This window comes from Strongylocentrotus purpuratus, unplaced genomic scaffold, assembly GCF_000002235.5.
Source record: "Strongylocentrotus purpuratus isolate Spur 01 unplaced genomic scaffold, Spur_5.0 spur5_scaffold_9, whole genome shotgun sequence".
NCBI lineage: Eukaryota > Metazoa > Echinodermata > Echinoidea > Camarodonta > Strongylocentrotidae > Strongylocentrotus > Strongylocentrotus purpuratus.
In genome coordinates, this window is record NW_022145615.1 from 21488647 (window position 1) to 21516432 (window position 27786).

The 27786-nt window shown below is 37.2% G+C and overlaps 3 protein-coding genes across 4 annotated transcripts; 1 reads left to right on the forward strand and 2 right to left on the reverse strand.

Annotated features, from left to right (window-relative positions):
* Positions 1 to 54: 54 nt before the first annotated feature.
* LOC581757 (NAD-dependent protein deacetylase sirtuin-6) lies at positions 55 to 8616 on the reverse strand. 2 transcript variants are annotated; one of them, XM_030976511.1, is made up of 8 exons: positions 8502 to 8616; positions 6638 to 6765; positions 5459 to 5641; positions 4832 to 4891; positions 4112 to 4201; positions 3526 to 3606; positions 1453 to 1576; positions 55 to 960 (listed from the first exon to the last, which is right to left on the reverse strand). In XM_030976511.1, the coding sequence occupies exons 1-8, from the start codon at positions 8565 to 8567 to the stop codon at positions 187 to 189; spliced, it is 1506 nt and encodes a 501-aa protein (XP_030832371.1). In that variant the 5' UTR covers positions 8568 to 8616; the 3' UTR covers positions 55 to 186. The 2 variants fall into 2 exon arrangements, with proteins under 2 accessions (XP_030832371.1, XP_030832372.1); XM_030976512.1 differs by lacking the exon at positions 4112 to 4201.
* On the forward strand, positions 8611 to 14923 carry LOC581814 (coiled-coil domain-containing protein 124). Its single transcript, XM_781797.5, has 5 exons — positions 8611 to 8724; positions 9598 to 10096; positions 10656 to 10833; positions 11215 to 11356; positions 12278 to 14923. The coding sequence occupies exons 2-5, from the start codon at positions 9938 to 9940 to the stop codon at positions 12483 to 12485; spliced, it is 687 nt and encodes a 228-aa protein (XP_786890.1). The 5' UTR covers positions 8611 to 8724; positions 9598 to 9937; the 3' UTR covers positions 12486 to 14923.
* A 471-nt stretch (positions 14924 to 15394) lies between these two features.
* Positions 15395 to 20810, reverse strand: LOC581865 (probable ribosome biogenesis protein RLP24). Its single transcript, XM_781843.5, has 5 exons — positions 20647 to 20810; positions 19595 to 19708; positions 18754 to 18890; positions 17901 to 17986; positions 15395 to 17028 (listed from the first exon to the last, which is right to left on the reverse strand). The coding sequence occupies exons 1-5, from the start codon at positions 20725 to 20727 to the stop codon at positions 16949 to 16951; spliced, it is 498 nt and encodes a 165-aa protein (XP_786936.1). The 5' UTR covers positions 20728 to 20810; the 3' UTR covers positions 15395 to 16948.
* Positions 20811 to 27786: the final 6976 nt, after the last annotated feature.

The window sequence follows — 27786 nt, forward strand, 5'->3', positions numbered from 1 at the left end:
TAAAACCCTGTAGCTCCAAGTTACCTGTACTGAGATTTAAAACAAATCAATGTATTGAGGGTGCAGTACATGAACTTTAATATGCGATCTACATTTATATGAAAAATTGATGTTACATAATAAATAGCTTAGGCAACGTATCAACCAACAAATTAGTGAATAAAAAATTAAGCTACAGGTAAGAGTTCAGCAAACTTTGATGTTTCCTTCTGCATCCCTCTTCACTGCTCCTGAGGTAATATTCTCAACACTCTCTTCATCAACTTTCCTCTTTGAATCCGACCAGTTGTCAGGACAACCAGGCTTAATATTTGTTGTATCAGTCGATCTGTTTTTCACATGAATCTCTTGTTTTATGGAACATGTATTTTCAAATGTCCGTTTGCGATCAGAATCCAATACACCTGATGTCTCTTGAATGTCTACTGATTCCCTCATGTTGTCATTCTCATGCTTGCATGTCCTGAAAGAATTGTCTGATGCATCCTGCATCTCTGTTTCCTTGGCAACGCCATCTTGAATCACTTCACTGGTATCTAGGCATAACCTCTTACAGCTTTGCTCTGACTTTTCCTGGGGAGTTTCATGAGAATCTAGATGTGCTTCACTTTTCACCTCAGGGGGAACTTCTAAGTCCTCTGAAACTCTCTTCTTCTGAACCTCCTCCTTCGATTCATCTTTTAATTCCACCTTCTGTCCATCATTCATAGATTCCTCCTTTACTTCATCTTTCACTGCTACCTTCCGCCTATCGTCTACACATTCACTATCAACCTTGCAGTTTCCCTTTGAGTCTGCTACGTGGATGATGTCTTTGATGTTCTTGGTGGATAGTCCCTGCTGTGACTCGAGGACCAGCGAGGGTCCGGTGTACTCTGGTATCGGGTAACCAAGCTGCTCCATCAACTGGGTCATGACGTCATCAACGTAGCAATTGATCCTCATATCAGCTTGCTTATCCTGGGATGAAACAGATAAGACAGAGTTATACAGGGACACAATAGAGGACAATAAAAACAGGAGAGTAGGCAGACTCAAACAAGGCGAAGCTCAAAACAAGGATTTTGCTTTCAGATCTAGTATTTTGTTCTATGATTCAATAATATTACTTGATTTCTTTGGCAATACTTTACAACTAGCCTACAAGGTTGAAAATTGTCTGCAATGTATATTCCAAAATACGTTCACAAAATGTCATGAAACATGCCCTCTCTTCCTTGCACTGGATAGTAACATGAAAATAATGCCAATTAGATATACCCTAGTGATATTAAACAATTTGACACCATAAAAATTCATCTCTTGACTCTGTTTTCTTGTCATTTTATCTGACACAAGATTTTTGGTGCATTTTTCTTTCTCCAAAGGAGTAGCCAAAATCAGGGTGCAGCCTTTACGATGATGTGGCCTTTATGCTGGTTAAAACAGTTAGTATTTTCTCCATAAGCTTACCAGTTTGGTCGGCTGTAAATTGACAATGACCAGTGACCCTCCATTCTTCTTGGTCAGTTTAGGTAAGGTCCCACTCGGTATAATCTGCAGAGAGGTTCCTAGGCATATTGACAGGTCACTCTTCCTACGAAGATCCATTGAAGAAAAAGAAAAAAATGAAAATCAAAACCACATTCTGTGTTTGCCTGCAGTGTGCTATGTTCCTCTGTGGAAATATGGTGGACAAATATATGTGCTGATCAAATACAGCTGTGACATGTATTTGAGCTTGCTATTTACAGCTGTGATATTATTGAATTGCCATGAAAAACAAATACAACTATTCAGCAGAACAAACTAGATGGAATTTTGACTGCGCGCAGTCGAAAATGATGCCTCCGCCATAGAGCAATTTTAACAAGTTTGGAGTTTAAATCTCCAGTGGTTCTTGAGATATCATGATAACAATCTCAATGTATGGAATTTCATAAGTTGACCTCTGTGACCCTTGACCTTTGACCTACGTGCTCCAAAATCTAATCAGATTGTCTTCCTATGGTGATACACACTATCATTAAGTTTGAAGTTTAAATCTCCAGTGGTTCTTGAGATATTATGATATGGTGATACATACTATCATTCAGTTTGAAGTGAAAATTCTCCAGTGGTTCTTGAGATATCGCGATAACGATCTCAATGTATGGAATTTCATAAGTTGACCTCTGTGACCCTTGACCTTTGACCTACGTGCTCCAAAATCTAATCAGATTGTCTTCCTATGGTGATACACACTATCATTAAGTTTGAAGTTTAAATCTCCAGTGGTTCTTGAGATATTATGATAACAATCTCAATGTATGGAATTTTATAAGTTGACCTCTGTGACCCTTGACCTTTGACCTACGTGCTCCAAAATCTAATTAGATCGTCTTCCTATGGTGATACATACTATCCTTAAGTTTGAAGTTTTTACATCTCCAGTGGTTCTTGAGATATCATGATAACAATCTCAATGTATGTAATTTCATAAGTTGACCTCTATGACCCTTGACCTTTGACCTACGTGCTCCAAAATGTAATCAGATAGTTTTTCTATAGTGATACACACTATCACTAAGTTTGAAGTTTAAATCTCCAGTGGTTCTTGAGATATCATGATAACAATCTCAATGTATGGAATTTCATAAGTTGACCTCTGTGACCCTTGACCTTTGACATACGTGCTCTAAAATCTAATCAGATCGTCTTCCTATGGTGATACATACTATCCTTAAGTTTGAAGTTTAAATCTCAAATGGTTCTTGAGATATCGCGCTAACAAACTCAATACAAGGAATTTCATAAGTTGACCTCTGTGACCTGTGACCTTTGACCTACGTACTCCAAAATCTAATCAGATCGTCTTCCTCTGGTGATAAATACTATTCCCGAGTCTTAAGTTTAAATCTTAAATGGTACTGAGATATTGTGATAATGGTCAAACGGGACGGACGTACGGACGGACAACCCAAAAACATGATGCCTCCGGCACCACCTTCGGTGGCGGAGGCATAATAAAATTCTGCATTAAATGTAGTAAATGGAACTGTCATAGTCAATACCCATTTTTTTACTGATTCTGCGAGCTTTAACAAAAATTATCTTTTAATTTTGCTTTATCTAGGTTATCATAGCAGGCTCTCAAGTGAATAATGACAAAAAATATTCTGATATGTTTTTTACTTTTATGTTGGGCTTCAAGTATAATTACTTATACCGGTATGCCCCTCTGCAGCAGGATGTGCTATGGTTATTTATACATGGAGAATAAAACCTTATCATTTAAGATGGAATACGGCTTAGTTTATCGTGAAGCACACAATGTGCAGAAAATCATTCAACCAACTATGAGTTTCATTGGGTCATTTTACTTTCTAACACTTAATTATTGTCATACATACAAGGCATTCTATTATTTTCATACTAAGTGAAGTAAATAGATGGTGGAAGAATTCCTGTTACATCAAATCAGATATCGCATAATCAAACCTACTTAAGCGACCACACAGCAGGTTTCACTGTATAAGGAAGACAAAATGATGAGGAGTTATTTACCGTAAATGTTCTTCGGCTTGTGTAAGATCTGTTTCAGGCAAAGCATCTTCCCAGTCAAGTATTGTGTCATGCAGCTTTCCTCTAAAAATATGTGTAAAATGAATACAAAAATGGTTATATTATTAGCTAATGTCTAAGTTATTTAAGAAACACAAAGAGAAGGGGACTGAGACTTTAAAGCCTGTCTGCACTAGTTTGGCCAGGATGGATTAAACTCTCCTGCAAGGTCACTGACAAGTGGTTATCTCACCAAATCAGCTCTCAATTAACATAAGAAAAAGGGGATCATGGGGGACCAACAGGCACCAATTAGGCATTGTTTGCTATATAGAGGGCGCAAGTAGCTATAGTACAGTGGGGCTTTAAAGTGTATGGAGAAGTACAAACAGAAGAGAGAGAGAGGAAAGATAAGAAATTACATGTTAAAGTGAAAAGGAGAACAGGAGGATGGCAAAGAAGAAAAAAAAGAAATATAAGGGGAAATAATGTGAATGACCCAATAGAGAGAAAGAAAAGAAAGATCAGGAATTGCTTCCAAATAGTGCAAGAAGAGATGCAAGAAACAAGCATGGTAATTGATATGTACCTGCATGTTCCTCTTCCTGGCTTGTCACTGCATCGATTCCCTGTTGGTTTCAGACCCAATGTTGGAACTGGCATGGCTCTTATAGTTTGCCTATACGTTTAAAAAACATATCATAAACAGTTAATATATATATCATGTGAAAATTTGCCTTTACTTATGAATCTCATACTGGAAATGCTGTGAATAACACTTTGCCAAAGTGAACGAATACAATCAAACTTCTAGTAGCGACCACCTGTCTATAAATACCACATTTTTGTTTCCTTTGAAAAAAATTCTCATTGAAACCTGTACTGAAGGAACCTGTACATAAAGACCGCCTGCCTATAAAGACCACTTTTCATGTTTCACTTGAGCGGTCTTTATATGCAGGTTTTACTGAACAAAGACTTTTATATCTCAGACAATCCAGACACACAGTATCACTTATGATCAAAATACCTAGTTGAGTGATTCTCTCTTTATAGACCTCCAGAAATAAAATAATGGTAATAATTCAATGACATATCGATCTGGGTCGAATAGAAGGAAAAAATGTGCTAGTATCATTAATATGGTTAATGTTTTGATATTCTAAAGTTTGTTCAAAGTTGAAACCTTTATTGTCCATGAATTTTCAAAGAAAGAGAAATCATCCAGATATTTTCTTGATGTTTGTATCAAGACAAACATAACCAAAGTATATTTGTAATCAATCAAATGTTATTCTGTGAACCTTACCTTCTGCATCTGTGGCACTGCTCCACAAACATGTTTCCATGCAGTTCAGCCAGTCTGTCCCTAATGGGTGGAAAAAGTGGAAACATCCCTTATCATATACTCTCTACCATAAGTCCACCATATACTAAATATATACTTTAAAAAGAAATAATGGTCATGCTCAAAACTTTTGTAACCTGAAATACATGAATTCCAGGAAATATATACTTGCTCTTGATATAAAATGTTTAAATCTGAAATCTAATTCAGTTCATTCCATTATTTGCTTTAAACTGAAACCTGAATTCATCCAGAACAATCTCATAATTTCTTGAAGTATGCTGTTTACTTCCTTTGTACAAAATCATCAACAATCTTAGTTAGCATTTTTTCTCAAATAGATAAGCACAATATAAAATCCAATATGAACTTGGATTTATAGGGGTAGTCATATTTCAATACTGAGTATGACTGCATACCTTTGGTAAAATGGATATGTACCTTCATCTTTTCTCTGTAAAAGGGAAAGCATGTTTGGTGAACAAGTCCACAATGCATTTGTTAATTATGTGCATAAATCAGTGAGCACACGTCCCCCCCCCCCCCCCCACACCCCACGATCACATATGATGTTGGCAGCCAACTTACTTTGGAAAGCCAGATCTTAAGTGAAGCCCATCGATGTTCTGACTGATAAGATACTGCAGCTTCCCTCTCCTCTCCAACTCAACCAACGCCATGTGGGTAGCGGTGGGCTTGGCTGTGTCAAAGGTCACATTCGCCTCTGGCTTCTTGCCCTGCTTCTCCAGGGTCCATACCCCTTTAGGTCCCCTGTAAGGCGAAAGAGCACAAACGATTAGTCCTTCATCATAGAGTAGTTTTAGTTACTGATGGCTGAAAACTGAGATCTAGGTCCTGTTTCATAAAACTTGTTATCAATAACAACTGCCACAGATCCATGACAAATCTGCTCACTCCAAATCAAATGAAAGGGTTTCGGTAGCTAATAACAACTATCGTAACTAGTTGTCGATAACAATTTGTATGAAAGGGGCCCTGTTCTTCATCTTCTATTTATTTTTGCAACATAATTCTAGAAATTGGGGATTCTGTGCATTAAGTCCCTCGTAGACATTAAGGCTTTTACACCATTTGATTTATTTCATCCAACAAAAGAAAACATAATTTGACTTTGATTAAAGGTAGGGATGCTAGAAAAGCCAGAGTCGGTAGTTATGTTATCGTACTTGAAATAAATCAATGAAGATATATGTTGTAGGGATACATCTCACAGAATCTGCAAAATCAATTTGTGGCACACCCCCGCAATGCTCTTCTGCCTTGACTCTTTGGTTTCTTGACCTCCAATCCATCTGATGTTATACTATACAAAATTAATTCATACATGCCAACATTTGAAAATCAGAAATCTGTACAAATTATGCTATTTTCAGAAAAAAGAGGAACAATCCTAACTCTCCTATTCAATACTACAGACAAATTTGTACAGGAAGAGGAACACCTGCATTAAAATGATAATTATCTTCTCCCAAAAAGAGGAATGTTCCTCTTTAATCTGAACAGTTGGCATGTATGTTAATTCCTTCAAAGAAGAAAAAAGATATATATATGTATGTTTAAAATTTCTTGGAATGGAAAAAGAGAGGGGAGGGGCAATGGTGAATAAAGGGGGCATATATCAATACTGGGGTTGGTGTGGGAGGAGATTATTAAAGATGTACAACACAGAGGGTTTAAAGCTAAAGACTTCTTGTTTTGAAAGATTTGTATACAGGTAAATCGCATTGCCTAAATACTGGTACTTACCTAAAATCTGGAATGCCAGCTGCAGTGCTGATGCCCGCCCCACTGTGCACCACCATGTGACGACTCCTCTTCACTAAATCTGCAAGTTTCTTCACCTTCTCAGCAACAACCTCTGGCTCATCAAATTTCTACATTAAACGAGAATCAAATTGAATTTGAAACCATTTGTAAAATGATAAGTTTACCTCCTATTGTTAGTTGAAAGCTCAATGTTTATAGGTTATGTTTAAGAAAATAATGAATCCTATTTAAAATAAAACAGAAATTCCATTTTGTTTATATTCATAGATGATATAACTCATTAAAGCTGGGAATTGAATTAAATTATAATAAGACTCTGTCATGTTGAATTTGAGAGGAAATATATTGCATGTTTTCTAGGATTTTCCAGGCTTCAGCAGCTTCACAACAACATGGCATGATACCCAGAGTTGCCTAAATCAATATGTTTAAAACATAAATGTTTACTCATTTATGTGTTTGAATGACTAAATAGTATTTTTGTTTGGCCATACAGCCATGCCGTATATATAGTTACATATTTTGTTGTTGCAAGGGTTCGATGCATTTTGAAGAATGCTTATTTCTTGAAATCATTCATAGATTAAATGTTGACCTTTTTATTTAAAGATAAACTTGAGTACTGGTAATGCGATTGCATTGTGAAAGAAAAGGTGTGGGAAGGATCAGAAACAGTTGATCATGTAGCATGTAAGTATTGGTGTGCACTGCAAGGTTCTGGAGTCATCAAAATCATAATAAATTTGACCGAGTCTTGGTAAAGTAACAAGCACTCACATAGAAAGCTATATATGGGCAATTCCACGGTAACGGAAGGACACTCAGACAAGATTTTTGAACTTCAGGTTCATACTAAAAGAAATGTTTTATTAGTATGTATTAAACTATGGGGAACAAAATGTGTTTCAGTCAAGTGGAAAGCTTTATCAACTTCACAAAATTTGGATAAACACTAATTAACTGGAAAAACCATGTCCATTTTTATGTCCTTCCGTTACCGAGATAATTAATATGCACATTCTTAAACTACTTAACTATAATGACAATTTTTTGGGGGAGAATTGAAGGTACTTATATAGGTATTATATCTGTACTGTTTCACATCTTATACTAATAAAACAGTTCTTTTAGTATGAAACCTGAAGTTCAAAAATCTTGTCCGAGTGTCCTTCCGTTACCGTGGAATTGCCCATATGGGACAACACGCATGGTGTCGGGGCTAGTACTACCTTGATTTCATTGTCTTTCTATGCTCATTACTCAGCTAGTATACATTTCCTTCCAAAATTGTTTGGCACATGTCATTTATTTGTAATCTTGAACATTCAGTGTAGGTCTAGACCCTAAGTTTCGTTTGATTCTGTGAGAATTAATTTTTTTTTTTTACCAGTAGACCTACTGGAGTTTATCTTTAAATGATTAATTTGCAAATAAAAGGAATATAGAGGTAGGTGCGGTGATACCTGGTGTTCCAAATCAGCATAAATTTTATTAGGTTGAAATGTCACAACTTAGATTGACATTTTTGACAATCATCAATCATGTCTTTTCATGATCAATATTGCTCATATTTTAATGGCCAGTAAAATCTAGCAAAGTCAAAGAGCGTTTGCAGATTGCATCCGGGTGTAATATGAATTCAATAATTCGAATTGAATACAACTAATTCGGTTAAGATATGGCTTTCTAGTGACTGGTGCAATTGCAATAGATTATTTAAGTTACAAATGAGTGGCGCAATAAATATCTATTCTAGGCAATCCACCAACGCAATTTTATAGGCATGGGACCGAATAGAATTTGAGAAGAAATTGATGACCCCCGTGAAAGAGGTGATATTTACCTCAGGAAGACCACATTTCCCTTTGTGGTCGTACGGTGAAAGACCTTCAGCATAATTTACAGACATTTTCCCTCCAGATCATCCAAGTACTTCAACAAAGATTGCTTCTTTCTCTAAATTCTAAAGGCTAATGTTCATCCCAGCTTCCTGTGCCTGTCTGAGCTGAGGCGGCAAGTTCATGAATCTCAACTCTCCTTTTAAATTCTATTTAAAAAACCGAATGGTAAGTGTTATTATATTTCTGCTAATATCAAGCATTTGTTTAGTGTATTTTTGAATTAAAAAATAAATAAATATGAGTTAACAATATATATTTGATATTTTATATTCTAGAGGTTGTTGCTCCCTCCTTTTTTTTTAAACTAAAAAAAGCTTTAATTTCAGTCCCATCTATTGAACAACATGTTGTTAGATTTGATAATTGAAACCTGCGGCTTAATTTTACTTAAGTTCTTGAAATGCGTACAAAGTAGAGAGGAATTGAAGAAGGGAAAGAAGAAGAAAGTTAAGGAGGAGGAGGAGAAGCTAGAACTAGGAGCAGTCGTTTAGTTGCTGAAAAGGCTTTTGACGAGTACCAGCATAGACGTAGACGTACATGTAGACAGTCCTGAGGGGAGAATGAGAAGAGGAGGCCGGAGGGGGACAAAGAAGAAGAGGAGAAGAATAATAAGAACGGACCAGGAGGAACTTAGGGGAAGAGGAGAAGGAAAAAATGAGGAACAAAAGGAGGGGACAAAGTGGAAGGAGATGAAGGAGAATCACCTTTCCTTAATTTCTCCAAGTCTACAATGATGAGACCCATGCACATCCAGTTCGCAAATTTCAAGACCTAGACTATTTTGTACAAAATGACCACTTTTATTAATTGCACATCTAGCAGAGTTTTAAGTTTTAACCAGCCCTCAATAGTTAATACGTAGAAGAGAAATGAGATCTCAAATATATTATATATTAATGCAGTTCTTTTGCATGAATGTTTTAACTGTTTGAACAGATCGATAGATCATTTATTTATTTATTTTTTTTAATCTGGTCTTTCAAATGTCAAGTTGTTTTTGTTTGTAGTATGTACCTCTTCTGTTCCCTTTCATTGTAGATTGTAACCAGCATCTCTACTATAGTTGGAACAAGCGATACAAATTTGTAAGTCCTAATTTCTGAAATACTGAACCAGACATTGTTCTCTACAATCAACTCATCTTGGCTAAAAATTAAACAAAGGTTTGCCTCTCTCTTTTATTGCTGAAACCAAACTTGCAGAATTCAAAGAGTAACTAACTAATACAAAACTACCTGCAAAGGTAGCGGTGAGAGATTTTAGAGCCATAGCATTACCTCAATTAAACTATACTGCTACTGGCCAGTGCTGGGGAAAAAGACACTTCTTCATGATCATTTTTTTGCGGAAGCTGAGAGGAATCTAAAAGCTAAGAATCATGCCTAAGAAGATGAAAGGAGAGAACTCCAAGGCCGTGGAGGCCAAGGCAAGGAAGGCTGAAGCCAAGGCTGCGATAGCCTCGCAGAAAGAGAAAGAGAGCGAGGACGCATACTGGAAAGACGACGACAAACAAGTCAACAGGAAAATACAAAGGAAGGTAATTAAGGCACTCTGTAAATCAGTCAGTTAGGTCAGAGGTTCTTTAGAACTTTAGCCCCATTACCTAATCGCACACACCCCTTAAAGCTCTCATTACTCCCAATTGTTTTTCCTTGTCGGTGCTGCTGCATGTATTTCTGTTCTCAGACTTTCATCTATTCATCCTCCATCTTTTACTGTATTCATTTTTCAGAGACTTTTGGTGCATTTTAGGCTCTTGCAGTTATTTTGTTCTTTCCATTATCATGTATATTGGTAAACAGATTCTCTATGTAAAGTGCATGAAAAAGTAGCTGTCTAAATGGAACATTATTGCTTCAGTCAAACCTGCTTTAATGATGACCTGTATAGAAAGACCACCTGTCTACAGAGACCACATTTTCCCCCCTTGAAAGTGGTTTCTCATTGTAACATGTAAGGAACCTGTACATAAAGACCACCTGCCTATAAAGACCACCTTTCTTGTCTCCCTTGGGTGGCCTTTATAGACAAGTTTGACTGTTCTATCAATAGTCTGCCCATGAGAATAATTTGTATTGTCTTCTACCTCCGTCTAGGCTGGCAAGGAGCAGAAGCGGCAGGAAGAACTCGCAAAAAAGGAGGAATTAAGAAAGATGCTGGAAGAGGAGGAGAGTAATATAAAGATCAAAGTTCCATCCAGCAAAAAGGGAGGCTCAGGCAAGCTCTCAAGGGCCCAAGTTGAGGCCAATCAAGAACGGATGGAAAAGGAAAGAGGTAATGTTAAACAGAAACTTCTTTGTGACAAAAAATTCATGCCACAAAATAATTGAATCCCATCTGACATATCTCTAATTTTGTTGTGATTCATTAATTTTTTTTTGCAGTGAAAAAATGCTGTTGTTTACTGTTCATGGAAAGAAAAAGAGGTTTGGAAGAGTTTATGTCATAGAAAAGGAGGAAAAGAGGGTAATTAAACTAGTATAAATAGAGGAATGAAGAATATGATCAGCTTAGAAATGTATTCAATTCAATTCAATTAAATAATGTGACCAGGCAGGGAGGTCTAATCCCTCCTGGCCAAATTAGTGCAGATAGGCTTTAAGGGTGATAATAATGATGAACTTTTAACATAATTACTTGAATCCTATACTATAGAGGAAGCAGCAGCTGCAGCCCAGAAGCAAGCGACTCACCTTGATGCCCCTCTGGAAGAGAATCTAAACATCAGGCTGGCACAAGAGGAACAAGATGGAGTCGTCTCAGCCAGGGACGTTGGAGAAGCCATCTCGGCTCTCAGGTATAGTTGATCATTCTTTTTTGTATATGTTCCTGTAGTTCCTCTGTGTTGCACACGTAGCACCCCTTCTTTTTCTTAATCTCCCCTTGTGACTGCCTTTGCTGTCTTTTATGGGCATCTAACGATTTTGGATTGTCACTCTGATAATCTTACAGAGCCAGTAAAACTCTTTCTCTTTCTAACTCTCCCCTCTCTGTCTCTCACCCCTCTCTGTCTCTCACGCCCCCCTCTCTCTCTCTCTCTCCATCTTTATCTTTCTCAATCTATCTCTTACTCTCACTCACTCTCTGTGTCTCTCTCTGTTAATCTTTCTCATGATTTGTGTATAAGTTTAAACTTATCTATCTTTTTGCCCTTGTTATAGACAAATAATGTGTGGAAGAGCTTTTAAGGGAGAACGAAAGCTCTTTTCCACTTCTTTTTCTTAACCTCCCTTTATCGCTGTCTTTTCTTGGGTATCTAACGATTTTGGATTGTCACTCTGATAATCTTACAGAGCCAGTAAAACTCTTTCTCTTTCTAATTCTCCCCTATCTCCCTCTCTCTCTATCTTTATATTTCTCTCAATCTATCTCTTACTCTCACTCAATCTCTCTACGTCTCTCTGTTAATCTTTCTCATGATTTGTGTTCAAATTAAAAATGTTACCAGAATGTCTTTTTGCCTGTGTTATAGACAAATAAATGTGTGGAAGAGTTTATAGGGAGAAACTAAAAGTCTTATCCATCTTTCTAATGTTTTCAATGTGTTTCTGTTTGACTTTAGGTATAAATATACTTGATAAAAATATCAGATCCATGCCATGCTCGCAGCATAAATAATCAGTTTGCATCTTCATCTTCTCTTATATGCCATTAATTTGTATTAAAATAACTCCATGTACTTGTCATACCATCTTTCCACTCTTTAAACATGCTTCAGTGTCAAAGATGCTGACCTTGTGAAGCATCCTGAGAAGCGAGTGAAGGCAGCCTACGCGGCATACGAGGAGGTGAACCTACCGATCCTCAAGGCGCAGAACCCCAGTCTCAGGCTGTCGCAGCTCAAGCAGATGCTGAAAAAAGACTGGATGAAATCCCCAGAGAACCCCATGAATCAGCAATTCCAGGACTATAACGCCAAGAAGTAGATGCATGATGGAATGGGCAACCGGTTTTAGGGTTCACAAAATATCTTGTGAGATTCTGCAAAAGGACATGATGAAGTGTTTTGGGAACTGAATATACCAGAGATTCCAGAGTTATAATGGTATTTCTAAGAAGTTAAGATGGCGTTGATTGGTGGAGCAGTCAGCAAGTTTTAAAGATGTACATCAACTTGGAGATGGTTTTAGGATATACAATATATATGATTCGTCGTGGAGATTCTGCAAAAGGACATGATGAAGAGTTTTGGAAACTGAATATACCAGAGATTCCAGAGTTATAATGGAATTGCTAAGAAGTTAAGATGGCATTGATTGTTGGAGCAGTCGGCAAGTTTTAAAGAGGTGCATCATCACGGAGATGGTGCTAAAGGACAGGACAGTGTCTCTACGGATAAAGATTCTTGAAAACCTCTCGTACCCAAGGTTCCAGATGTAATGCTGAGAAGTAGAAATTGGATTGATTTGTGTAGCAGTAAGCGGTTCTAGGATATGGATGCGTCATCTCGAACTTGAAGACACCGAAAAGGACTGGATGAAATTTCTAGAAGACCTTTTACATGAGGTATTCCAGAATTATAAATGCCATGTAGTAGATGCCGGACAGACTGGCAGAGTGGTAATAGCTGGTTAAGGATACGGAAGAACCATTTACGAGTTTGACACTCTCTTGAGTAATGACGAAAAAGGTATCAAGGACATCGGATATCGAGGATGAACAGAACTCATGACTGATAGCTAATGAAGCCTGTTACCTTCCGATTGTTATATGACTGAATAGGAAAGAGAATCACGAGAACCGAGCTGTCAAACACTTCACCTTTTGCTTTTTAAACTTATTAGGCATGCACTCAGAATATCATTTGTCAAACACTTCATGAAGAAACATGTTGCCATTGGCCAATACAGGAGTAAGATGTTTCCAGGAAATAAACATGTGCATGCTGTGGCATGAATTCTTTCAAAAATAACATGTATTTGACGATTTGTATCCACTATATCTTTTGGTTTCTTTTAATGATTACACCAGACCTGACCTGACCACTGTATTTTTCAAGTCCTGATTCGACAGGGTACTTTTCTTTTGGCTTTATTGGGATAGCCAGAGTGTGAACAACAAGGTGTGTAAAGAATGACTGCAAAGATGTTTTGCTAACAGCGCAATGCACAGCGTACTTGTTTGTTTGACAACTCTTTCCATATGATGGAATTAATTTTTTTTTGATGAGGAAATTGACATGGAACTCCAATGATTAGGATTTGTTATTTTTTCAAAACAATTTTTTTGTTGAACATGTGTTTGGTGTTTATACAGGCAACTCAAATTTATATCTATGAGTGATGACAATTTATGCGTGGTCGCTAAACTTACATGTACATGTCAGAGTCAGGGATAAGCTCAGTTCCCTTTAAGTCATAGAGGCTGTTCACACCAGCAGAGATAGCGTGCGCTAGACCGCGCTATCTCTGCGGTTTGGAAGGTACAACGTCGTTTCGGTCCGCCCAACAGCGAGCCACGGCGAGCCGACACGGCGTGCCACTGGAGCACCTCTTGGGGGTGGTCCATGAGAGATAGCGCGGTGTAGCGCGTGCTAGAAAAAGGGGGGTGCTACGATAGACCCCGCTATCTCATTGCGGTGTGAACAGCCTCATAGTCACTAACTCACTTGGAGCATGTTATTGTTAATGTATAACTTTGGTGCTACACATAGAGAGGCAGGTGCAGAGAAAGAAGAAAAAAGATCCCCATAAGTTCTGATTTGATGATTTCAATTTCATTAGATTTCATGTAGTGGGAATTCATATATAGAATCTAAATTATTTATAGATTCGTTTTCTATAGGTAAACTGCACCAATTTCACCAAAGCTCTTCATACTACCATCATTAATTCAATAATGTTAGCATTTCTTGCTGTTTACACAAGTAGTGACTGCGAGGTAAAGTAGTTGATAATTAACTAATACTTATCACATTATATTTTTATGCATTTACCAATATTAAAAAAGGTATTTAAAAAAATCTGGTATGATCCATTACACAATTCTTTACCCTAGATTTGAAAAGAAAAGATTTATCATATCCTATTTTTCAAACGTTCGTTCGAGACGTTCATACATGTAAATGATGTAATCATTTGAAAATCTGTGTACGACTTTACATGTATATAAATATAAATACATGTATATATATGTTTGCTTCGTTCGTTTAAGTTGAGAACAAATGTGTTCACTATTATTTCTTCAATTGGAATTGGCATTTTTTATGGCATTTCAAGTCATTGATCATTTGGAAAACATATACCGGTACATATATGTATGTAAATGTATTTTGTGTAAATATGCATGTTGTCGAAAGAAGTTCAGGCCAAAACGCCAAATTGCATGAAAATTTGGCATGAATTAAAGGTCATCTTTCAATATACCCAGATATCATTATGATTTTTATTCTTTGCCATTGTTGTTTGCAGTCAAAAGAGAACAATAGAGGGAGAGAGAGAAAGAGAAAGAAAGAAAGAGAATGACAGAGAGAGAAAAAAAAGGTAGAGATGTATATACATGTTTAGATAGAGAGAGAAGGGGGGGGGGGGAGACTTTCAGTATGAAAGTTAACTCTTAGATACATGTACCTCCCTTGCATACCAAGTTGTATGTGTCATCTATTCTACTTACGAGTCACCTTCATAGTTTGTAATTTCCATATATGTAACCTGTAATATCTCCGAGTCTTTACAGAAGCAAATATTTAAAGTTTGTATTTTCAACATACAAGTATGTACATGATACCGGCCTGCAACTGTACATTACACAAAGCACAGTCCCAAAAGTGGCGAAGTCCCCAAAGTGGCTAATTAATAATGACATGACAGAAAACATGCACCATTGACAATATAAATACATTATAATACAGGTTTATTCACATGTTCACACTAACATGCATACATGTACACTTCACATTAAATATCTTTGTATACTGATATCGGTTAGAACAAAACTAACAAGAGGGGGGGGGGGGGGGGGACTGGTTTGACTTTGCCTATAATAACTGAACTCCTTCATTCAGACTTGGGAATGTAGAAATATTATTTAATCATTGACCCTGCATGAACATGCATTTCCTAGTGTTTTTTTCTTCAAATATCCCTTTAAAACTTGCACAAGTCTTTGTTTTTAAGAAGAGTGTAAAATTTGAAAGGTAAGAACTTAAAAAATAGTGTCTATCAAATGTTGCAGATATTTGTGCTACAACCAATGGGAATTACTTCAGACAATTGTTACCGGTAATAATATACTGATGTTTTTCTTCTTATAATCCGTAAACCTAAATAATAGCAGGTTCATTTCTATTTCTAACCAAAGGGTTTACCTATTTATGAAAGGCTTCCTCCTCTACATAATTCAGAATATTAACTGAAGAGGGGAAACAAAAATAAATCTAAAAGAATGTTATTTACAAGCTCTGGATATAAAAAAACACCCAGATACAATTAATATATCACATTTAAAATTCAGAGTCCTTACATTTCAACCTTGCCTTTCATTATAGGAGCATGTACATATTAATGTCACATACTTTTGAAACTCGCTATAAATGCCATCATTTAAGAAATTAGCTATAAATTGTGTAGGTTGCTCGAGAGAGAAGATTGAGCACAAACCCACCTTACAGTAGTTGTAGTTAAAAATTGTAATTTTGACGAGATTACCGCAAATATCACTTAAAAGACCTGGTAGGAATTTATTCCTTGAAATGCTAGAGCGCCGTATGGCAGCCGTGCTAAAGCCAGGGTAATAATCGGGAGCGCCAGGCGGGTCAAATCTGACTGACATGTGCGCTATACAAGAACCCACTATTATTATTATTATTATTATTCTTGGAAAATATGCAAATCAAAATGATGCAAATGCTAGACTTTATGTTGGCTTAGCAAAATGCAGTGGCACATCGAACAGCTTTTTAACTGAGGAAATGCCTGGCAAATCATCCTTCAACTTGCCTATCCTGGGGTAATTTCTGACTAGCGAAGGATTTCACTTCAGTCCAAATTATTCTTTCAGGTATATGCCTCTACTGAATATTTAGATCTCAGATAGCAGTAAGTTGGTTGAAAATTGGAAAGATACATTCCTTCAGTATGTCTACAGTTGTGCCACTCCATTTTGATGTTGTACATGTACATTATTTAATTCATATACAGTATGTAGATATAATAACCTTCATTAGACGACATACAGTCTACACCAGGTTTCTCGATTCTAAATCGGCTCCAGGTCTTTTTGTAGCTCCAATAATAACAATATGCCCTCATTTCAACAAAGCGAGCAATACATATTCCAATTCCTAAATGTTTGTATCACAGACAGTCTAAAGTTCAGTCTCTGTGCTTCAAGCTTTGTCCCGGTCTTCTGGTATTCACATTGTAAACCTTTGCACGGATAGGTTCTAGGTTCAATTCTCTTCTGCCACAGCCATCTCTTCATCCTGCTCCTCGATGACTTGAACTTCTTCTGCTCTCCTCTCCTTGAGACCTGATGACAAATAAACCAATTTTATTTTAGATAATCTTTCTATTCGTGGGAATATCAGTGGAAATGTATCTTTAGTATGTTACTAGATTTTCCTTTTTAAAATTGTGTATTACTCTTCAGAATGAGAACTAAAATAGTAAATAAAATAAAACACATTGTCCAAAATATACAACCTACTGGACAACTTATTAGACAACAACACATCCCCATCTATTCTGTGATTTTTTTTTTGTAACTTTCAATTCAAGAAATGTTTATATACTCTTTCCATATCTAATCTTTTTTCCCATTTCCAAATTTTGCCACTTCTTAGTGAAGGTAACATATTTTGGCAGAGTTTGATTGCCCTTTTTGTCTACATATTATACGACTCTTATCTTTGTACTACAATTGTCAGAAAAAAAATTGCAAAAATAAGTTGGCGCTCTTCTGGGCTGAAGGTTTCGCATAAATGAAATAGATTTGTCAAGTGCTATATTTTAGTATTTTTAAATGAATGATTTACAACTGTTCCCCTGTTATTTATTTTTCATCAAATATGATTTTTGCATTCTCACCTATGATTTTCTCCTCATTGAAAAGCAAAAATCTTACCAACTAAAGCTTGGTGCATGAAACATGTACAAGTTCGCCTAGTACGTCACATTTTAAAGAAAATGGCTGCGCCCTTGTGATGTTAAAACTAAAGGCATTACATCATGCCAAGAATATCTTCATTGATATATCACTTGACTATTGTACACTCTGAACATCAAAGGGCAGGAATACATCTCATTTTTCAGAAAACCTACTCTTCTTCTCCGGGGTGAAAAGGGGAGAAGAGTGGGGGATTAACAAGGTGGTGGAAATGATGAGTGATAATTTGAACATACCTGCAGCAGGAGATTTGATAAGATGGATGCTCTTTTTGACTTCCAGGATATCTCTCTGCTTCCTCAACTCCTTGCCCTTCTTTAACCTGTGAAAATACATGAAAAGAGAACTCAATGGAAATGGGAGCACAAGTTTACCTGTAAATCATAAATGAAATTCCTTGGAATTATGCATCAATATTGAAATTCCTTGAATATTGTGCATATCAATATTTTACATGTCACTTCTGTGTTTGAAATGTCCATGACAGATGTTTTAGAGCACCAAAATAACAATGACCAGTACTTAAATCCTTCTCATTCCTTCAATTTCCTAGAGCATTTCCATTTTAATAAAATTTGGAGTGGACTTAAACAGATTATTATTATTATTATTATTATTATTAAATGTTCCAATCTCAGATAAAAAATATAGCATATAGATCTGTTTTTTACATGGCACCCCTAAATTTTGATATCACATAGTTTTTTTTGTTTTGTAAGACAGATCTATTTAAAAAGAAAAAAAATAATTATAATATCATGGTCCATGAAAAACATGGGATCGATGACCTGAAAGAAAACTACTGCTTGTCCATGGATTTTGGAATAACAAACACATACACATTTTGATGTTGAATAAACACCACATGCAAGTACAGTCAAACCTGCTATAGTGACCACCTGTATAGAAAGACCACCCGTCTACAACTATCACGTTTTTTGTTTCCCTTAAAAATGGTCTCTCACATTGAAATATGTACTAAAGGAACCTGTACATAAAGACCACCTGCCTATAAAGACCACCTTTCTTGTCTCCCTTAGGTGGTCTTTATAGACAGGTTTCACTGTATATCTGAACTGTGATGCTAACCTATTGATGATGTGTTGACCTTCTCTCCTCTGTTTGATCTCATCCACCCTAGCCATGGCCGTGATCGTCTTCTGCCAGAGCTCTCGCTCGTATTTCACTGGAATATTTCTCCTCTTCTCAAACTCAAATGAATTGTCCTAAAAGAAAAATAATGAAAAATGGAAACTACATGTAGGAAAATAACAAATACTAGCCACTAACTCCGTGAAAAGGATCAAGTTTGTGGTGTATGTTTTTACTTTAGCGATACCATGAATATATTCAATGACATATTGTACTGATACATGAGACATGTAACTGAAATTCACTAGAAATCTACTATCTACATGATTCTGTAGATAAAGTTTGATACTTTCAGTCAAGATGTAAAAAACATTGAAATAAATGCTACTCTAATTTAAACATTTCCTCTCCAAATACCAGGGGATTTTATTTTAAAGATGAAATAATTCTCCACCCCAAAAGTAAGATTTAACAGGTGCTTTTCTTTTTTCTGTGTAAAAGACTACTAGGCCTAGAAACTACAGCAAACTAAAAAAACAATGAAAACAATGATCACAATTATTTATTTAAAAAAATCTAATCGCGATAGGAATTCTTCAACTTGCAACAGGGTGTACAGGTGTTCCACATTTCCCTCTGCGACAATTGCTCCAGGCTTCACTTGTCAAGGGTTGCAATTAGTTTTTAGGTTAGAGTTAGGTAAAATGTTTGGTCCATGTTTGAAGTTACGAATTTGGTTTGTGTAGGGAATTGATGTGGAACAATTGTCGCAGGAACAGGTGTCGTACAATTGATGTGGTGGACTCAAAAGAACAAAATTTGAATGATGAATGCTTACCACAGCCAACTCTTTCCCGGCTCCTTTCCTGAAAGCCTTGGTCCATCTGACCTTCCTGGGGTTCTTCTTCTTCTTGAATGCCTTGTGACATTTACCTCTGCAAAACCTAAAGATCTGTTCAGAAAATGACAGAAAAGGATTTGATTTTGTTATTTGCAAAAACTGCCTCATAAATTGTCACTCATATTTTGGAAAAGTTAAGATACAGTACAACTAAAAGTACACAGATATCAGATATACCTGCATCTACTGAAGATGGATAAAGAGCTAGTGTCATGAGAATGTAAACGTTGTTGTTATGTTACTTGTTAGTAAGATGGGGAGTTGTGTGTCCGCTTAAGAAATATAAGAAGCCTTCCCTTTTGTCTTTGATTAAATTTCATGAACAGTCAGTATGTATCAAAACCATCATTAATAAAATGCAGAGACGCCAAGTTCAAAGATCAGCTATGCGTGACATTTCCATGACTTGGCGCGCGAGCGAGGATATAGCATACTATAACGTACGTTTCGAAATTGAGAGCATTTTCTGACCCTTGAATGAGTGACGTCATTCACGCATAATGCGTAACACTTGGTAGCTCTGAAAATGCGTCCTTTACAATACTGTCTAACTCTAACATAACTTCAAAGATTTGTGAAATATTGCATGGAAACTATGGTAAGTTACCGTTTTATTTTTTGAAGCACAATCTATCTGGACAGTTACTGACGGAGTCAGGCCAAATAAAAAACACTGGTCAAATACCTGGCTTTGAAGCTTTGTCCCTTTCCCATGAAAATACACTTGCTAAAGCTAGTGATTTTTTTTAATGCTACATAGTATATTAGGCCTAGATCAAAACTCACTTTAGTCAATCATACAGGGCACAAGATTAAAACAGACGCCCGACACCCAACACAGTCGCGCTCTCATTCAATTTATACACATAGCTCTAACACACTGCTGTGCATTCATACTTACCACTTTTATCACGCATTCAAAATAAAATTGAAAACGAGTCACACTCACAAGCATAATTCACTCAATACGGTTCTAAAAATGCACTTACTTTACTGTCATTTCGAACAAAATGAATCCCGTGTCCTGGATAAATAGGACTCGAGCAAAAATAGCACTTTTCAACCCTCATTGTGAGAGTTTAAGACGTGTAGATTCTACACGTAGCAGAAATTAAATGCCATGCACCTCACTGGAAACACGATGTTGCAATAATCTTGTTCATAAATCGTCAAAAGAGGGAGGCTGTGCATATGGATGGATCGCCGCGAAAGAGTTGTGAGGAGGGGGTGCATGGTTGCAGATTTGATGGGGAGTGGACATTACATTGCCCCCTGGTGTAACCGCTGTGTTTCTAAATCACAAGTTGATATACATGTCCGAGATGTGTCGTTGTTGATGCAAATACGATAACCACGCCTCATCATGCAAATTTTGTAAAAAAATATTATTTGGATACTATGAAAAAGAGCCAGGAAAGCGTTTCACGAATAATTCCTTGTCATAAATTACATGTATAGTATAGAGCTAGATGCAACATCAGTTCTCCTCCGTAAGCAAAGCTCTATCGGCATTTTTTTCTGGCCCTCTGAGGAAATGGGGATCTTTAAGACGTTTGAAAAGAGGAAGAAAAATAATACGTGACCGCAAATAATTGTCAACAATATTTTTTCGAAAACTTTAGGTGAACTTGAATATACTTTCTATGAGGAACCTTTATCTATTGGGGGAGGGGTTGGCTTATTTTATTGGCAAAGTTGATTCAACATCTATATTCTGGCGATATCCCTATTTGTTCGCTCATGCATTTGTCTCGTAGTCAGGGGCGCCGATTTGACCGGGCCGGGGGGGGGGGGGGACGGACCAGCATAGTGTAAACTATGCTTATTTATTGTGATACCAACGGAATACGGATTTTCTACAATATTTACCTGTTCATTTTGAAGGATATTATGCGATCATTTTTATTAGTAAAACGCTGCACTCTTGGGCCCACCTGAGCCTAAAAGTGTGTTGCAGTCTTTAGTCATGCAGTATTTGACATCTCCCCGTGATCGCCTATGAAAGGGTCTGAACTGATCGAGAAGTATTCATGAGCCAAGACTACCATTATGGCGAGGAGGACGAGCTGGAGTGCGATCGAGGGGCCTATAGGCAGTAGCTCAAAGCCATGCTAGCTGGTCCTCAACACGCTCTTCACGCAGTGGCGTATCCAGACCCTGGGGTGGGAAACCATTCTTTTTAGGGCCCTTTTTTTTTGGGGGGGGGGGTTGTGGGATGGGTATCCTCCAAAATGCCATATTTTGGGGTAAAAGCGGCCCATTTGACAATGTGTCTATATTTCGTGCTTTTATGGTCATGTGCATTCATTTACAAATTATTCCATATATTCATATCCTGCCAACTCTACGCCGGGAATAAAGAAAAAATAGCTGCAATTTTTTTCGGAAATCTCTCAGGAGAAGCACGTACATTGCCCCTAGCCCCCTCCTTCAAACACGCCAGTGCTCTCCAGCATTCATTAATGACGTACATCTTCAAGCCGCATCGGGTCACCATGGAGTGGCGGTAGGTAAGAGCATATGGATGAGAGCCGCCTACAGCGATCTGCCACTACCATTCATTATACAAGAATATGAGAGATAACAACATTCGATGGGGATACTACAGGCAAGCAAGGCAGCATGGTCGCCGTGTCGTCATGCCTGAAACCGGGTTAGGGGGTCCACAATCGATCGGTGGATGTTGAAGAACATAAGTCTTCTGGCATTGTGTGAGATAGGAATGCAGGATAACCAGCCACGAGCTGTAGAAATGTTGACGTCCGTTCAATAATGCGAAATTAGAATTGTTTTACTAATTCAGTCATTATTTGATTTCTAAGAATCATGAATATAAAAAATAATGATAGCTTCTTGTTTTGCACCTGTATCCGCCTCTGCTGGTTGCTCGTGTTGCGTGCTCTGAAAATTTGACAACATTCATAATTATTCACTGTGGTAAGGGCCAGTGGCGGAGTCTGGGGAGGGGCCCCGCCCCCTGCCCCAAAAATAGGTATACAAATAAGATGGTAACGTTAATTTTACCTTTAAAATAAAGGGCCCCCTGCAACAAAAACAAAAAAAGGTAAACATTTTTTTGTTGCTCAAAGGGGGGGGGGGAAACAAAAATAGAGCTGCAACCCCCACCCCCGTTAAACCCCCCTTAAGCCCCCCCCCCGTTAAGCCCCCCCCGTTAAGCCCCCCCCCCGTTAAGCCCCCTCCCTGTTGAGCTCACGAATAAAAACAAAATAGTGCTCACTAACTCCCCCCCCCCCCTCTTTCGGTCACGAAATTTTTTCTCACGAATTGGGTCCCCTCCCTCACCGCCGGCTGGATCCGCCCCTGGTATGAACACCTATGAAATGTGTTTTACCTATTGAATCTCATCTGGCATGGGTTAATGTTAAAGTTCTCCTATTCATACAGCCCGGAAATGTACTCATGAAAGGATGAACATTTACGACTTGCATTTAGCTATGATATATCTAAGAAAGTCGTTCTGCTCAGAGTTCGAGAAAGAAAATAAAAAAACACCCCCAAAATGGTCCTTCGTACAAGAAGTAATTGTTTTAGAAACTTTCACCCTTATAGGACTTTTTCAAGAACTGATTTTATTTGACTTTATACATCGCTTTGCTTCAAAATAGTATGCACATCCTATCACCATAATTTTTTTAAACGGCATTAGAGAATTATATATGATTTGTTCGTGAACTAAAAGAGAGTCTCTCTGAATCTTTCAAACATGGTCAAATAAGTTATTTCAAAGATTGTACTTTTGATTTCATGCTCAGTAATGTTCCATCCAATTATAAAGCAAATTCAAGTACAATGGTAAACACAATGTCATGCCTAATAATAAATTGTTTGCTGAATAAATGGACTTTTAACCCGGTGTGCTCCCCTATCGACTTTAGTGTAAAGCCAAGGGAGTTAGGGACTTAAAGCCCCTCTATAAAGCATTGGGGCCCAAAAAAGTTTGATGTCATCATTGACTCATATTGTATCATAATGTGAAAGAGGATCTCATTTAAGACTATTTCTGCTAGGGTTTTAAAAACAAATACGTTTGAAGTCGAATATTGATGTAAGAATACAAAATTTAGATTTTCTGCGTACAACAGAATACCCAAATTATTGTTCTGCTTCTATTGAAGCTAACTTAATATCAGAGTGGACTTCCCCTTCGAGTCCCTGTATTCAATAATGAGCAGAAAAGTGTAATCTATTCCTTTCTCCATTCGACCATTTTTCTTCAACATGTCTCAGCAACAAAAACACCGTTTAGAATTGAACTATACACAGGTAACCTTAGTTCCTTGATTATGTGCATGACAATCCAAACCTTTCTTATCATCATAACAATAATAACACCGTTTGGAATATATAGAATTGTAAACAGGTAACGTTTGGTTCTTGATTATGTGCATGAAAATCAAATCTTTCTGATTATCATAATAATTAAAACACCATATGGAATAGAGTTGTAAGCAGGTAACCTTAGTTAGGTTCTTGATTATGTGCATGTCATTCAAACTTTCTGATTATAATGATAATAAAACACCATATGGAATAAAATTGTAAAAAGGTAACCTTATGTTCTTGATTATGTGCATAACAATCAAACCTTTCTGATCATAATAATACTAAAAACACTATATGGAATAGAATTGTAAACATGTAACCTCATGTTCTTGATTATGTGCATAACAATCAAACCTTTCTGATCATAATAATAATAATAAAAACACCATATGGAATAGAATCGTTTTTTTAGGTGCTTTTGTGAGAGACAATTTGAGCTACATGACGTAAAAGTAGTTCAACTATTAAACAAGTTCACGCACAAACAAATTCAAGTCTATTTAATTGAACAAGTGAATAAGCAGGCTTTGCAATTAATGAAATACAATGCGTCCCCGAAAAAACGACACCGAGAAATATCGATGTTTTATCATAACTTAATCACAATTATAATTAATAAATTACACATATTTGGAAGGCGTAGATCCTCTTCTTTCATTTAATGCAACTCATATGATTCATGTCTCACGCATGAGTGATTAAAAGCGATTTGAAGAGAGGAAACCAAAAAGTCATTTGGCGGGTGGTATCTGAATTTCAAGGAGAAAATCACATTTCTAGAAAGTTCATAATGACACCTCAATCAGGAAAAATGAGCCAGGAATAACAAAGTTCTGTATGTTTAAAGTAATGCTTGCATTTCCATAATTTGATCAAACGGGTTCGTTTTTACTGGCTGCCTGCCTGCCGTTGCAACGAACAGAGTTGACAAAAGACTTAACTCCGTTTCGTTGACGATCAGCCATGCACAAAGAAGACGACAAACCTGATGCATGGCTGAGAGTCGAGAACGGTACAATTTCAATTTTCAATTTCAATTTATTTATTCAACCATAAAACATGGTTTTGATGGAGAAAATGTCACTCATGACGATGATGTTGATGGTGAAGAAAAGGGGATAGAAATAATTTGAAATTAGGCCATTGTAACCAAGACGAGATGGTGGCTAGACTTTCTTCAGGTTTATCCCCACACCAATGATGCCACAGCCCCCTCTCTTGGAACGCCTGCATGGACTTAAGCCATTTCGAGAAAATGTGAAGAAATTAAGTGACATGAAAATATGGTACGCCATATTATATACAAGGCCAAGGGTATGGATAGCTGAATCTTGAATAAATTTGTCTCTGCTATTATTCATTAGATAAGTTAATTGTTTATATATTCATTGATGTATTTGCATGTTTATATATTTATTAATGCATTTGCATGTTTATATATCTATCAATTAATTTATAGGTTTCATTTGATTCTATAATTTTTTTATTCAAACAAACGATAAGATTTGTGAAAAGTGCAGTATGAGGCAGTCCAGTGGCGGATCCAGGGGAGTCCCCCCCCAAAAAAAAAAAATAGTGCTCACTACCCCCCCCCCCCCCCCCCCCCGCGCCTTTTCGGCCGGTCGGATGAGTCGGCGCTCAATCTTTTCTCACGCATTGGCCCCTCCTTCGCCGCCGGCTGGCTCCGATATCATTTTAGATATCAATTATCAACTTTCCAGTGACTGAATTTCGAAAGAGAGCGAACAAAATAAAGACATCATGGTAACAATATTATTTCGTCATCAAGATGCACTAGTCAAGCACAATACGCTGAACGAATATGAAGTAAAAACATGCTTGCCCGTATTCTTAAACTTCACAAGCCGCCCCCCTTCTCCCTCGCCTGGTTCATCTGTGGTCATAGTAAATTAATCATTCAGGAAAGGGCTTATTCTTTTCTCAATATAATACACGTTAAACCTCAGCTTGGTATAGGTCTATTCCCTCTTTCAAGATAATGTTGGATTACTTTTTGTTTCATCTTCTTCAAGCAGGCAAGTCTGATTTCCCAAAGGAAAAGTGTTTTAGATCTCAAAGTTTGGATGCACTAAACTGATTGAATGACTGTCCGCATGGATGGACACCCCTTAAAAGGGACATATAACTCTCCTACAATTCAGTTTACAGAGCCATTCAAAATGAAAATGACAGTAATAATTTACCTGGGGAAACCTCATCAGCATCAATACTGTTCTTCCCGAGCGCGGGTGCCCTCAATATTATACACCAGCGTCACGAGGTATATTTGTTAATTCTCCCGGGTCGAGAGAGTCAAAAGTGGGTGAAACACCTTGTCCAATGGAAGCCCCGAGCAAGGATCGAACCCATGACCTTTCGTATGAGAGTCTAGAGCCTTCTCCGACATACCACAGTGCTCCCCCCCCCCCCCGCTATTATGAAGTATAGGTTCCCAGAGTGGCCCCTTTCCCAGTTCAAGTGAACTAAAGATGACCTTTGGTTGGACATTCAAAAGCCATTATCTGTTTTGGCTCATCGGACGTTCCGGGTTATATGAGGTAATAGATGAATAGTGAAGTCGATCACTAAAGCGAAACATTTAGGCCTGCCATATTGTCCAGATGTTGATATTTGCAAAATGGGTTAATGTTCTAGCATCAGCATATATTCATAAGAGTACGGTTTATTAGACCTATATCAGGCTTAGTATTTTATTGTGGTACACTGTATTACATTGAGGCACACTTTGGGGGCACGATTTGGGATGGTTTTGCAACTCTGTTTGTGCAATTGTGCCAATAAAGGTGTTTTGACGATGTTCACATCAAACTACTCATTATTATCATTATTATTGTTATCATCATTATTATTATCATTATTATCATTATTAATGTTAGTATTAGTATGCCTATTCTTATATATTCCTTGTTGTCGTTGTTGTTGTAACTACTATCATCACTTTCTTACTACATATTTCACAACATTGCAGACATAGACCCATAAGAACATGATATTTTGGGTGATGCTTTAAAGCCCGTCTGCGCTAGTTTGGCCAGGGGGGATTAGACCTCTCTGCAAGGTCACTGACAGGTGGTTATCTCATCAAATCAGCTCTGAGTTAACATAAGAAAAAGAGGAACATGGGGGACGAATGGTCACCGATTATGCATTGTTTGCCATATAGAGGGTGCAAGTAGGTAGTGCAGTGAGCCTTTAAACTATAACACCTCACAGGTCATTGACACACAGGTTGACGGGTACATGGACCGTTACTCATGCATGCCTCGGGCTCTCAAATGAAGTATGGGTGATTGAATTCATTATCATCGCTAATGCTCTAGGCATTCAACATTACAACCGCTTGTTCAATTTCATCTCCGCGTATATAAAATGTATGTGCTTCCACCACGGGGTCATAATAGGTCTTCATAATGTACGTAATGAATTGGGTGTGAATAATATGGACGCGCGGGGAATAGTTTAAAAAAAAACCTCAATTCTATTATCATGATGATGATAATCAACTGTTTTGTTATTTAAATATGAACTTGTGCAAAGATGAACCAAAGTTCAGATAATATCGCGAACCTTAACCGTAATAAGAATGAAAAAGATGGTAGTAATAATAATAAAAACAACAAGAACGACCACAAAAACAATATAAAGATTAAACAAATAACGGTAGTAATATTAATGATGATGATAACAGTAACAACATTAATAATGCAATAGATTATTGATACCTGTAAAATTATCATATTTGCTCTTTACTTTGTCTAAATTAA

Excerpts from the sequence above, each read along its gene's own strand:
- LOC581757 (XM_030976511.1), bottom strand. The coding sequence starts at position 8,567 with ATGTCTGTAAATTATGCTGAAGGTCTTTCACCGTACGACCACAAAGGG. Across the intron at positions 5,642-6,637 it reads GCTGGCATTCCAGATTTTAG|GGGACCTAAAGGGGTATGGA; the intron begins GTAAGTACCAGT and ends TTCGCCTTACAG. Across the intron at positions 3,607-4,111 it reads CCAGGAAGAGGAACATGCAG|AGGAAAGCTGCATGACACAA; the intron begins GTACATATCAAT and ends ACATATTTTTAG.
- LOC581814 (XM_781797.5), top strand. The coding sequence starts at position 9,938 with ATGCCTAAGAAGATGAAAGGAGAGAACTCCAAGGCCGTGGAGGCCAAG. Across the intron at positions 10,834-11,214 it reads ACGGATGGAAAAGGAAAGAG|AGGAAGCAGCAGCTGCAGCC; the intron begins GTAATGTTAAAC and ends CCTATACTATAG. Across the intron at positions 11,357-12,277 it reads GAAGCCATCTCGGCTCTCAG|TGTCAAAGATGCTGACCTTG; the intron begins GTATAGTTGATC and ends AACATGCTTCAG.
- LOC581865 (XM_781843.5), bottom strand. The coding sequence starts at position 20,727 with ATGAGGGTTGAAAAGTGCTATTTTTGCTCGAGTCCTATTTATCCAGGA. Across the intron at positions 17,987-18,753 it reads GGTCAACACATCATCAATAG|GTTAAAGAAGGGCAAGGAGT; the intron begins GTTAGCATCACA and ends GTATTTTCACAG. Across the intron at positions 17,029-17,900 it reads TATCAAATCTCCTGCTGCAG|GTCTCAAGGAGAGGAGAGCA; the intron begins GTATGTTCAAAT and ends ATTTGTCATCAG.